Source organism: Vigna umbellata, chromosome 1 (assembly GCF_029865625.1).
Source record: "Vigna umbellata cultivar VRB3 chromosome 1, Vumbellata_1.0, whole genome shotgun sequence".
NCBI classification, from domain to species: domain Eukaryota; kingdom Viridiplantae; phylum Streptophyta; class Magnoliopsida; order Fabales; family Fabaceae; genus Vigna; species Vigna umbellata.
Genome location: NC_142165.1, coordinates 107,463,296 through 107,477,486, shown reverse-complemented (window position 1 = coordinate 107,477,486; position 14,191 = coordinate 107,463,296). Strand labels below are relative to the sequence as shown.

At 33.7% G+C, this 14,191-nt stretch overlaps 1 protein-coding gene across 1 annotated transcript; it reads right to left on the bottom strand.

Moving 5' to 3' along the window:
• Window positions 1-858: 858 nt before the first annotated feature.
• OVA2 (tRNA synthetase class I (I, L, M and V) family protein) lies at window positions 859-12,928 on the bottom strand. The gene is made up of 22 exons (XM_088105455.1): window positions 12,665-12,928; window positions 11,816-12,011; window positions 11,582-11,736; window positions 11,401-11,502; window positions 11,167-11,236; window positions 9,549-9,661; window positions 9,340-9,408; window positions 8,982-9,089; window positions 8,609-8,756; window positions 7,914-8,145; window positions 7,474-7,760; window positions 7,252-7,388; window positions 6,986-7,133; window positions 6,602-6,733; window positions 6,191-6,319; window positions 3,678-3,805; window positions 3,401-3,565; window positions 3,123-3,248; window positions 2,788-2,861; window positions 2,393-2,642; window positions 1,522-1,701; window positions 859-1,316 (listed from the first exon to the last, which is right to left on the bottom strand). Exons 1-22 carry the CDS (start codon window positions 12,752-12,754, stop codon window positions 1,074-1,076), a joined length of 3,282 nt encoding a protein of 1,093 aa, XP_087961581.1. The 5' UTR covers window positions 12,755-12,928; the 3' UTR covers window positions 859-1,073.
• Window positions 12,929-14,191: the final 1,263 nt, after the last annotated feature.

Below are 14,191 nucleotides of genomic sequence, written 5' to 3'. Positions count from 1 at the left end.
AATTCTTTGAAAATGGATTTTATTCTTAGAATCCATCATTTAAACACAAGGTAATTTAATTTTGTATTTCATCTTTTTGCAATCAAATCTTAGTCTAAAAAAGAGGGGCAGACAAAAAGAGGAAAATTGCATGATTGGAAGTGTAAATAATGATAGAAAACTAAAAGTAGTCGTATTTGTGGAATCCAATAATGAAAGCTAAAGATGATAGAAGAAACCATTACTTACGGATTTTGTAACACTGTCATCTACCGAAACAAACAGTGTCTTAGTATTTTTATATTCTACTTAAAAAGTTAACATATTATACATATATTCTTAACTTAATAATTAATGAGTGAAAACTATAAGTGTGTGTTAAGCATTGTGGTATCAATATAACTAATTAAAAGTAGAGACATAAACATTATAACTCATTAGTGAAAAGAGACTTCATGAATAATGGTAATTAGATAAAAAAATGATTAATTTGTAGTATATTATGCCGTTAAAAAATGTAAATAATTCATAATGTCTGCTGTTAAAGTGTGCATGGATAGCTCCTTATAGCATTTGGGTATATATTTTCATCCTTTAAAAAAATTCTAAAACCTAATTAAGTATAAAATAGAAATATGTAATGAGTATGTCAAAAGAAAGAATTAATTTCTATATTATTATATATTTTAACAATAAACAATCAAATTTTATTTGAAATACACAAACGTTCTTAAAAATGCACAGTTCTACTCAGTTATTTTAAAATCAATTTTAACCATAATTCTATAAAATGACGATCTAAATCAATTCTATCAGCACATATCCATGGTTTATTTGGGCTGTTCCCACTTTGTTGACCTAAGTACAGGCAAACATAAATAAACAGGTCAAAATTTAAATGGAATTAATTATGTGTATAGTTGCGCTCAGTGGCATACAATAATTATTTATTCCATACGAGTAGCTAACAAAAATGACGTTGATTTGGAATAAATAACTCAGAGCATGCAACACTTACTTAATGAATGCATATAGTGAAGTAGTGAGAAAAAAAATGACATTTTGGAACTCAAAACAACGTTGGTTCTAAAATCTTAACTGACTGCTGCTACTTGAGGGGGCGTCGGAAGAGCAACGACATCGTAACAGCGACTGCAGAGAGTAGGGTGGTCCAAAAATGAACCAACCTGCTGTGAATAATTCCAGCATCTTTCACACTTAGAACCCGCAGCGCGAGATATACCAATCCAGACTTTATTCTTCCCTTGAATTAGGCATTCACCACTATATGGTATATTTACAGTATGTTCATCGTCCAATGATGGAAGAATCTCAGCCTGCACATTGTCAATCAAATTACAACATAATCCAATTTATTCTATTGTCTCAAGGCTCAATGGGCAAGGATGTATTCCATTGCAATGAAAAAACATGAATCATAATTTGATGGGCCCTAAGCAATATTTTAGTAGTTCCAATCCAACGTCTTAATCTTCAAGTAAACTAGTTAATAAGAGGGAAATCACTCAACGACATACATACCTGAGATGTTATGAATAGACGGTGCAATGTATCGGCATCATTTTTGGCTGCACACAGTTCACGTAATTGGGATGCCAGGCTGGCTTCAGATGTATAGATATGAACCTTTGCATCTAGACTGGCCCCAATTAGTTTACCTGTTCGAGCAACTTCCAAAACTCTATTCACTTCTGTTCTCAGCTGGCAACATAGGTTTTGATTTAGAAACAGGCACAAACTTAAATAAAATATCTGATGTCATTGATTTCATCATTGTACAACATAGCAAACAAAATGAAACAGATAAAAAAGTATAAAGAGAAATCACAGGAGTCACATCTTTAACACGAAGAACCAAATCATTCCGAAATTTCACACTTCAGCGTATTCTTTCATTTTCTGTACTTCACATTTACATCCTTATACATATGAAATTGAAATTTAGGAAAACCAACCTTGTAAAAGAGTGAAAAGATTACCGAAACTGGACTACACTATAAAAGTGAAAAAATCAATCAGTAGTTTCAGACTTCACAATTACTACTTGGATCAAGGAAATTGGTGACGCAATTCCTTATCTCTCCCCCTCTTTGTGTGTGTGTGTGTGATATATATATCAGGACGAGTATATTGCCAGAGATTGCATAGTGGATAACATATCAACATCGTGAATTTATATTATGTAAAACAAAGATAATCTTGACTTATTTTTGTATTTTGATCATTTAAAGGTGGTTATGCAGTATAGCCATGCTCTTATTTACCATCCTTAATGTTCTCACATATCTTTTTCATGGGTAGAAAGGCCTATCTTTTTGTTCTGTCATGAACCACGTGGAAACATTGATTCAGATTGGTGTCAGCTTATCTTGAAATCTGAGATGAAGGGTACCTCAAGAATATTCTCCCAAAAATTAATTTCTTCTACAGGGAGGGCGAGCCATGTTTCATTTGAGAGGGGCCATCTTGATTCAAATACATATTCAGCAATGGAACCATCCTGAGTTATATACTGAAAAGGAAGATTCTGCCACACATCCTCAGCTAAATGGGGCAATATTGGTGCTAATATTCTCACAATTGAAAGGAGATGAGCTGCAAGAACTGTTTGGCAGCTTTTCCTCGTATAACTTGTTGATCCACTGCAGATTTTAAGCGTATTGAGATGAGTTATGGAATTAAACAGAAACAATCAAGGAAATGAAAAAGAGGTCTCTATTCCTTGATGCCATAAAGGAAGTGCATGTTAAATATCCTCAAAGAGGATGCTAAAGCAGAGAAACTTACCCAACATAAAGTCGATCCTTGGCAACATCAAAATAGAAATTTGACAGTTCAACAATAACAAACCTCTGCAAAATCTGAGACAATGGAGGGGATAAATGTGAATTTTAAAAATCAACCAATTCAATAAGAAAAAATCCACCAAAATGATACGCTTAAGCTAATAAAAGTTTGACATAAAAGACTTCCCATATCACAACTTTCCAACAGTATATTTCTATGGTTATGACACTGGATCCCTATAATTCTATTTCCTTTTTTCCCTCTTTAATGGATGAACCCTAAGCATAAACACACATTACACATAAAGGAACGTTTATGAAGATATAAAAAATTACCTGAAATATTTTAAAAAACTGGTAATTTTCATAATTCCCTTGAATGCTTTTTACAACATTTTCAAGTTGAAAAAGTGCATGTTGATCAATCCTTGGAAGCTCATGGTATTGGACAGCGTATTCCGTCTGTCAACGAGACATAAACAGAGATGACATAGTGGAATAAATATATGAAAACCAGAGATAGGCAAGTGACAGTAGGTAGTAACTACGGACAAAGAAAATGAAAAATTATCAATCAAGCAAAAAGCTTCAACTACAATAGAATCCAAACTTACTTTCCAATCATGAAGATTTGCCAAGAGGTATCTCAAAGTTCCTCGCAACTTTCGGTAAACCTCAGACATTTGACGAAGAATCTGAGGGCCAATCATCACGTCACTTGTATAATCTACACTAGACACCCAGAGTCGGAGGACATCAGCCCCATATGCAGGTGCCTCCTGTGAATAAAGCAGATATAAACCCTTGCTTGGGGGGCTTTATGGAAAGGAAAATTATACTCTGAGAAAATTCCAAGACTAATTTATTTGATGACCAGTCAACATAACTAACCTTTTGATTTTTACCTCCTTCAATCACAAAACGTGGATCCACAACATTACCCAATGACTTGCTCATTTTTAAACCTTTCTCATCCAATACAAATCCATGTGTTAAAACACTCGAATATGGAGCCTTCCCTGTATCAAACAAGAAGGACAATTATATAGTATCAAGGATAGAAAACTAGTTGATAAACGCAAAAAAGAACAATACTGAACACAGAAAACCATACATACTACAACAATACACTATCTATCTCAGAAACAAAAGTCTTCTATAGACAGTATTCGCTGCCACCACAAACCACACACAATAATATGCTATTCTAATTACACACCCTACTATAAGCTATAATCCTAATACATAGCTTACATCAGTTATTTTCTTTGAATAACTGCCATCACACAGTTTCTAAACAGAATTAATGCATAATTGCTAATACAAGATGTTTTGTCGTGTATAAATACATGGATGGATTCTTCCTAACCCATGGATCTTGGTTCCCAACATTTTTGGGAGTTGAAAAATAAGTCTTGTTCCCAATGTGAACGTAGGAAAAAGATTCTCCCTTACTCTATTTACTCACTTCAACAGCAATTACTTCTTCATTTAGGACCTCATTATCTCCCAAAATCACCAGTCATAACTATTTCTCCCAGCATTGGTGTAAAGGGTGGGATTTCTCTCCACACTGAAAACATAAACCTTTGGGTTTTTCTCTCCCTAAGTTCTTGATTGGATAAATGTCATGGCCCCATATTTTGTCCATAAAATTCCACTCCTTCATTCTTCCTGCCAGTTGAAATTGAAGACGATGTAAGGTCTTTTTTTGAAAAGCCTGAATCAACTATAAACCAGAATTGACGTCATTTTTTCCATTCCAAACTAAGCAACTACTATTCGGCATGGCTACAGTAGTTACAGAAACTTTCTCCCAGTTTTGCCTCCCAGAATCCTGTTAAGAAGTGGACTTTAAGCCTAACTCAACTCCACAAAACCGGCTTGTAAGGTGAGGTTTGCACCCACTTATATACTATAAATTAGCCTTATCTCTAGTCGATGTAGGACTTCCAACACACCCCCTCACACCGAGGTATATACATCTCGAGCGTGAAACTAGACATTAATGGATGGTCCGATAGCGGGTGGAACAATATGCCCAACAAACAACAAATATCGCTAAGATAAACTCTAACTTGGCTCTAATACCATGTTAAGAAGTGGACCTTAAGCCTAACACAACCCCACAAAACCGGCTTGTAAGGTGAGGTTTGCACCCACTTATATACTATAAATTGGTCTTATCTCTAGTCGATATGAGACTTCCAACACACCCCTCACGATAGACTCTAACTTGACTCTAATACCACGTTAAGAAGTAGACTTTAAGCCTAACTCAACCCCACAAAACCGGCTTGTAAGGTGAGGTTTGTGCCCACTTATATACTATAAATTGACTTTATTTCTAGTTGATGCGGGACTTTCAACAAATCCAATTATCTCAAGGTTGCTAATTCCTCATATATGGGTTCTCAAACCTTCTTCCTCCAAACATAGCAATCAGAACCCTTAATTTCCACCAAGTGACAACATCTGTTTCTCTCAAAATATTTAAGCAACTGATAGTTAATCCCTTCATAATAATCAATTTGATCTGCACTTCTAAAGTATTTTGCACTGCTCCAAAGTATGTTTCTGCCCTAGTCATCCATCCCACAGGCTCTTCTCAGTAAAGGACGGCAGTTCCAATATCTTAATAGCCATACAGTACTTATCCAAACCTTGGATATTCAAATTCGAGTCCTGGCTTAAAGGATATTTACTTATGATTGCAACTCTCATCTTCCACCGTGGTTCTCTTCCCTAACAGCCTTTACATCTCAAAGAGACGGTTCTCTTCCATGTGTCCAATCATCTCATCCATTTGTACCACATCAGCTTGATATTTTTCTGATTATTCAACCAAAAAATCTACACAATCAAAACTCCATCCCAAATGATCACCTTGCATACCTCACAGATTTCCCTTCCCACTGATTCAACAGATCAGACTAAAAAATGACAGAAACTTGCTGTCCCAGAAACTTATCTGTATAAAGAGTATTCTCTGCTGAAAAACTACAAATAACATCACACTTGCTAAATTACATTCTACTAGTCATCACATGGATCTCAATTCCAACTAATGTATAAACATACGAGACCTTCTCAAACACAGCCAAACACAAGTATACATCTTTATCTGCAGGCATTATGCAGTTGAACTATACAATGTGAACAAACAAAGAAAAAATCCACTAATGGTGTTGTGCATGTAATCTCCAGTGTTGCTTAGCATAGCAAGGAAAGTGAGATTGATTTGAAAACAGAACCAACCTATCAACGAAATATCAATCAGGAAAAAACATTTGCCTCACCAGTGTGAGATATAGAACATTACTCCTGATAAAACCAAAAAGGGGACAAATAGTAAAAGTCTTAAAGATAATCAATATGATAAAATAAGTCCAGCGGCCTATTACCTTTCGTAGCTACACTTGTTAACAAAGAACTTTGAAACCACCCTCGATGCTGATCTGTTCCTTCAAGATACAAGTCTGCAGGATAACTAAGGGAATCTCTTTTTCCCAAGACTGCAGCCCAGGAGGAACCTGAAGTCAGAAGTAAAAAGCCAAAGGAAACATCAGCATTGCTCAAGAAGCTGAGGGTTGGGAGTCGTGGATTAAGGATTAAGGTCCTAGACTCATTCATGTGACTGAGGTCAAAAGAGTAATAAGAAAAAGGAACATCAACAAATAACTTGATCTAAAAAAAATTCAATTAATTAAACGTGTAGAACAGTCCCTGAACACAAAAATGAAAATGGGAGTGGTTGAGAAACACATGAAACCATGCATTTGGGGAAAAGCACTACTTGGACAAGAGTATTGTACCTGAATCAAACCATACATCCATTGTGTCAGTTCCCTTTTCATATTCTGCTGCCTTATCACGATATTTACTTGGAAGAAGATCCTCTACAGTCATGTACCACCATGCATCACCACCCTTTTGGGCTATGATAGCTGAAAAAGCATCAAATTAAAATAAAAGATCAATTTCATTATCTAATTACCTCCACAGAACAAGCATTTTTAGATAGGCACAACCCGTTAAGCAATTTTAAATATTTACCACTGCATTCAACTACATAGAATAAATCATTGTGCTGTCCATTAACATTTGAGATGGTACATGTACAAAAAAAAAATACTAAACTGATAGTTTATACTCTTGAGAATTAAGAAAAAAGAAATTTACCACATTCGGGCTCTTACATTTTATATGATCAATTGTCTCTTCATTCATAAGAGGTTCTCTAGACTGAATATGATAAAATACTGGAATGGGGACGCCCCATGTCCTTTGTCGTGATATGCACCAGTCTGAGCGGCAAGAAGTCATTGCTGAGATTCTATTTTCTGCCTAAGGAATTCAAGTATATCAGTAACAAATATGACAAGTGGCACATCTCTAAGAGAATACATGTTACAAAAAAACGATATCATACATCAACAGAAACTTGAAAAGTAAAACAGCATACCTGAGCCGGAACCCATTTTACATGATTAATAGCATCCATAGCAGCATGGCGAAATCCCTCCACAGATGCAAACCACTGCTCTGTTGCTCTAAATATTGTTGGTTTTTTTGTTCGCCAGTCATATGGATACTTGTGTTCTGTATCAGAGAAGATGGGGAATGATGATGATATAGTCAATAGTTATTTACAGAATTCTTATGATTAGTGACAGAACAAACTTACCATATGATTCTTCCATGATGAGTGAGAGATGTTCATCCAAGTATTTTACAACAGCAGTGTTACCTTCACCAAGAACATCAAGCCCACTAAATTGCCCAGCTTCTTCAGTGAACTTTCCATCATCATCTACTGGAGAAAATATGGGCAGTCCATATTTCTGGCCAGTCACGTAATCCTCCTGACCATGCCCAGGAGCTGTGTGGACCAGTCCTGTTCCTGTTGCTGTTGTAATATAATCGCCACCAATCACAACAGGACATTCCCTATCATCTATTGGATGGATATACCTGAGACAACAATGTATACCCTCAGCGTAAAGTTTTCTTCCCCCAATATTGTAAAAAGTAAAACAATTACTAACATGAAGTATTATGGAAATAACAGCAAAATCAAAAATGAAGTAAAAGAAAATAATCATTAATTTGCATACTTCCAACAACCTGTAGTTTTCCAACTCTGAACCCAATTGTTTTGTCTTGACAACAAGCTTCACACCCCATTTTGCCTCTAAACTTGGCACAAGGTCTGAAGCCACAATAAGATTTGGCTTCTTCTCATCCTCCAAAAAAAGCCCAAGACCTTTCTTTTTTTTTCCACCAGTTGCTGGGTCAGGCTCCAGTAATGACTTTATTTCAACAACAGCATATTCGAGCTTAGGATTCACCGCAACAGCTGAGTGTAGAACAGTAGAATGCAGGTAAAGAAGAGGAGTGATATAAGACGGTCAAATTCAAAAACATTTAAGAACAAAAATGAGTTAATCTTTGAGTACTTATAACTTATAACAATTTTTGGGGATAATTCATACTTTTGGGCAAAAAATAATACACTATATTTTTATGTGCCAAATAGTTAACAAGAATTAATCATGTACAAGATATTGGAAAAAGGACAACCTGCATTGACTACAGCGTGTTAAGTAGTATGCCTATTATATCAAATGATTCAGTTAAACATTATAAAAAATCATGGATACAGAAATTAAGAAAAATATGTAATTCTGTTTATCATAGAGACTTTGTGAACGAAATAAGTATAAGATGGGGAAATTAAAACCACTAAAATCATAGGAACCGTAAAAGGCATTCAGAAACAATAAGCTAACATGAAAAATACGACTAAATATGAAACATACCTGCATTGGCCGGAATAGTCCAGGGAGTTGTGGTCCATACAGCCAGGCACAAATTTGGAAATTCTTGTAGTAGGGAACTTGATGTTAAAGGAGCACTCACAACTCTAAAACTGGCATATATGCTTCTTGAAACATGCTTTTCAGGGTACTACATAGAAATCAAACAGGTAGAAATGTAAATACTCCAAGCTCCATCAGATCAGACTTTAGAGAGAAACTGCATGCATATATGTAGACAGAAATGTATATGATCTTTGTATGTATACGTATATAAAGCTATGCAAGTTCTACCCACACTATACACATATTAGAAGCATTAATATTTAGGATTTATGGTTCATATTAAGAATAACATAATGGTATATCATTATACCTCCAACTCAGCCTCAGCAAGTGCTGTTCGTGATGAAGGACTCCAGTGAACAGGTTTTCTTCCTCTGTATATATAGCCTTTCAAGGCCATCTGGCCAAACACTTCAATCTAGAAAATTATAAGAACAAATTATGAGGGTTGCATAACAATAACCAGTAATACAGTTTGAAGTCAAGCACCAGAGAAAGAAAAACTAAAGTAAAAAAAAACAGCATTCCTGTTAAATATACTAATTATTTGGTTGTTTGCTTGACCATTGATACGCATTCTGTTATAGTTGATAGCACACATTGAAGTGCTAAAATCATGTTTGACTAACACGCATGTCAGGGTAAATGAGAAAGGCTGTACCAGCTACCTGGGCTGCTTCATATTCGGGGTCTAGAGTGAGATAGGGATCATTCCAGTCTGCCCAAACTCCATAGCGCTGCAAACATTTAGTAACATGCTTAAGTTACATAATCCCTACTAATTAGAATAAAAAATAAATGTGAAATTGTTAATTTTGTATAACTAAACAAAAAACATTACAATAAAAAGAAGATAAATGAAAAATAGAGAAGGGACCTTAAAAGATGACATCTGTTTCTTAACAGTTTCTTTGGCAAATTTAGCAGCCTTTGCTCTCAACTTTAACGGTGTGAGGTCACTTCTGGCCTTTTGATCCAGTGACTGCAAAACTGAAATAATTCAAACAGCCATGAAGTATTTTGATTTCAACGTAATTTGAGACAACGAAAGTAATGTTTAACCAAAAAAATAATTCATAAATTTTCATTTTTAAAAAAAGTGCAAACTTTTATCCTATTACTTATTTGCCAGTAGACAGGGATAAGAGAAGTGTGGGAGAGAAAGAGAGAGAGAGAGAGAGAGAGAGAGATGTGCAAGAGGATTAATCACGCATACCTCAACTTAGAAGTGTCATGGAGTCGGACATTTTTTTCAACTAGCACTTATCCTATATTTTAGGCCTTAGGTGTGTCCATGTTTGATTTTGTGCTCATAGAAGATAATAGGAAAGATAGGTGCAGAAGAAAGAGAGAGAAAGGAAATGTGAAATAGAGACTGGAAAAAAGGTGTAGATGACAGAGAGGAGAGTCATGTGAGTTAGTGAAAGAGAGAAAGTTGGGAGGAGAGAGTGAGGCAAACATGCACCAGAATTGAGGAAAGAGTTGATGATGAGATAATGGAAGAAGGAAAGAATTTCTGATTCTTTTATTTGAGATCATTTCATTATACTAGAAAGAAATCCTATAAAACTCTAACAGATTAAAAAAAATATCTTCAGATCAGATATCCAAATATAAAGCCATCTTAATATTCTAAATTCACTTGAGAATTCCATTCCTCTATCAACTCGGGAGAGCTTTCACTCTCAGAAAAAAAAGTCTTTCTTCTTCATTTTGGGCTTAGGAATTCAGGAGTGTGCATTGGAATTCCCAAAATCATGTGGCCAACTTTCATCTAAACAGCCTAAATCATTCAATGTATTCCTAAGCAAGAATTAAATCAACAATTTCTCTAATATTGGAAACATGTTAGAAATGTAGGGGAGCAAAAAATTTGAATTCCTAAAAACAAGGTCCGGTAAAACCAAGATCACAAAACTAAAAAAATATACATTGAATTCTAGCACTCTTACTCTTACATGTCAAGGCTCATTCTGTATTCAATAAATCATAATGCCTGAGAAACATAATAATCAGTGTTCCCTCCTTTTCACCCTATAGCATATGCATAACTCATAAAATTCACCAATACATTTACAATATAGAAGGGCTTGCTGTTGCCTACATTGACTATAAGCCAAAACAAGACCGCACTTATTTCCAAAACAAAAACGGGGATCAAAAGGGAGATGCCTAAAATTTTAATTGTTAATTTGAGAAATTAAAAATACATATGTAATCCAAGAATCACTTAATGCAAAAAATGTACTTTCTACAACAAAGGGTTCGCTTCACAACATTTACATTTTATTGACATCTGCAGCTACTCCAAATGCATTTATTAATAAAACGCATAACACAAAATTATTGAATATAAGAACTATCTCGATAATTCAAGACGTCATTCAACTTTGACATGTGCCAAACACAAAAAGGAAGGATCAACACAACACACTCTTGAATACAACATAGTATCAGAACTAACCACATATGATTATACTAACATTAATACTTGCCTTTTAATTCAATTGGTAGACCATGACAATCCCATCCAGGTATAAAATTAACTTTATAATTTTGAAGAACCTGCAGACAAAAAAAAGTAAAATATTCTCAAAATATCAGCGTTTGGTGCCTACTTGAGATTATTTCAGCAATTTAGAATGCAAAATGTATTGTCGCACGTGTCAGACATAATAAAAAAAATATATATGCTTCAAATGTTACATTACGATAGCAATTAAACATACCTTATAACGATTTATAATATCCTTCAAAATTTTATTTAAGGCATGCCCTATGTGAAGATCACCATTAGCATATGGAGGGCCATCATGAAGAATAAAATTTGCCTGATCAAGTAATTTAGAATAGGTTAATGCGTTCAAATAGCTAGGAGTTAAACAGGTGACAGGACGATCCAAAACTTACTCCGCTATTTTTCTCAACAACTTTCTTGAATACTTGATTCTCTTCCCAAATTTTCTGAATTTCAGGCTCCCTTACTGAAGAATTAGCTCTCATACCAAATGTTGTCTTGGGAAGATCAACAGTGTGCTTGTATTTTCCATCTTCTTGCTTGACTCCTAAGGAAATAAACAGGACAAGCAGCAACGGCTTAGAAAAAAAGGAGTCCAAAGTAATGTGAAATAGAAAATAGACTACCTTCCGAAGCTTTCTTTCCTGCCATCACTGGCCCTCGTGATCTTCGCTTTGAAGAACATATATTGTCCCTCGAATAAGAACAATAGTTTGATACGTTTGTGATAGATACCACTTTAACTGATGAGATCCCTCGGGAATAAAACAAGCCAACAGAGTTAGTTCCCCTGGAAGAGGAACAAGCTGTTCGTAGTAGCACCTGAGAATGTTAAAAAAGCATGTCACACCGTTGTAATACAGGTTACTACAACACAGAGAGAGAGACACACACACACCAAACCATATAGAGAATTATTTGCAAAAGAACATGTTGCCAAATTCACATACTTTAATATTTACTCAACCACCACATTTTGAAAAACTTGCAAAAAAACACGTCAACAATAATTCTTGGGAACAACAAATGTTTTTGGGCAGATTTTTTTTATTTTGTTGCAACTGTGAGACGAACGGCGTTCTCAGGAAGACTAGAACACCAACGCAAGCATAATCCACGATTTTAAAAAGAAGTTAAAACAATGAAGGGAAAGCTTCAGAAACACCTCACCCTGGGAAAAGCAAACAATAATTTGAATTCTCACTTAGACAATTCATCGAGCACATCGTCTATCTCAAGCTAAAAAAAGTCTAAAAGGCCACCGTACACGTCAATGCGTGACTAACAGGAGAAATTTGATTTCATTGGCTAAACGCAGAAAAAAAACGTAACTATTACGAACACAAGGTGATCAATCCACTGTGACAAAGTGTGAATTGAACAAAATAATAAACAGAATGTCAAACTTAACCGTGTTATTTATGAAACGCATCACAGTGGGTTAAAAACGAAGCATTAAATAGTAGATGGCGTACCTTGTAAGGAGAGGAATGCGCCATGGTGGATTGCGTTGGTTTGAAATTGAAAGCAGAGGAATTTGAAGTGAGGGATTTGAGAAGAGACATGATGGAAAGCACTCAACTCAGCTCAACTGAGTGAGGAAGAAACGAAGATTCATTCATTCATTCATCATTCATCATTCGGATAACTCGGATTCTCCAACCTAAACCACACTCACTACCATTTCTTTCTTGCGTTCGTCTTTTCGCCAACAACTATTGTCTATTACTACTCCTCAAAACGAGTAGATAACTTGTTTCGAATTTGTTCTCTCAAAATTGCTGTCTATATTATTTAATTTTTAATATGTAAATTTCATGATAAATTCTCTTAAAAAAAATTATAATAAACCACTGCCTTAAGTATATGACAAATGTTCGTATAACAAGAGTTAATTTTACAACATTGTGTATGCAAAAATTCAAAACAAAAGCACAGAGCAAATTCACAGAGTTTTGTGTTAGGATTTTCAAACCATTACTCGCCACACTTTAAATAAATACTAGATTATAAATACTAGATTAACTCCATTTGTTATAAATAAAAAAATTACATATAAATTAATGCACGAATTAAAATTACACGTGTATTAGTCTCTGTTAAATAAATAATGTTTTTTATAACTACTTAATTTTTCTTTTAAATATATATATATATTAATTTTTTTTTCGTATTAGTCATTGCAATCGAATAAATATTTGATGTGGCATTGATACCATGTTTTTGTTTTATTTTTGTGATCCCTATAATGTCATGTAAATTTGAAAATATTATATAAAATTAGTTTTAATATTAAATTTGTTAAAGTGATTGCTTAACTTAAATTGAATGAATAAAAAAAGGTTAGTTTTCATCTTATTACTAACTCCTTTATTCACAAAACATATATGTTTCTTTTTTAACAAATAAAAATTAAAAATTATTATTACTAACTCCTTTATTCATAAAACATATATGTTTATTTTTCAACAAATAAAAATTAAAAATTAGAGTTGAAATATGTTTCTGGTTCTTAACTTTAGATTAAAAATAAAATTAGTTTCTTTTCAAAATTTTAAACTAATTAAATTTTAAATTAAATTAATAAAATTAGTTTAAAATAATTAAATTTATATATTTTTTAAAATTAATAAATTAAATTAAATCAAAATTTTGAAGAAGAACAAAAGTATATTTAACCTTAAAAATTATATAACTTTGTAAGTAAAATTTACTTATAAAGCATGGGGACATTTTCATACACATTCATGTTAAAAAAAGTTATTTTTTATTTTAGTAGCTTCTTTAAATTTAAATAATTATTTATTATAAAAGAGTTATTTATTATTTTGTGTATTCGTATTTTTTTAAATATTTACTATGAACAAAATGTAATATTCATTTGTATACATATATATATATATATATATATATATATATATATATTAATTTTCTTAAATAATATACCTTTCAATGAGTTTTTTTTGTATAAAACAATACATAATTGTTTCACAAAGAACTGA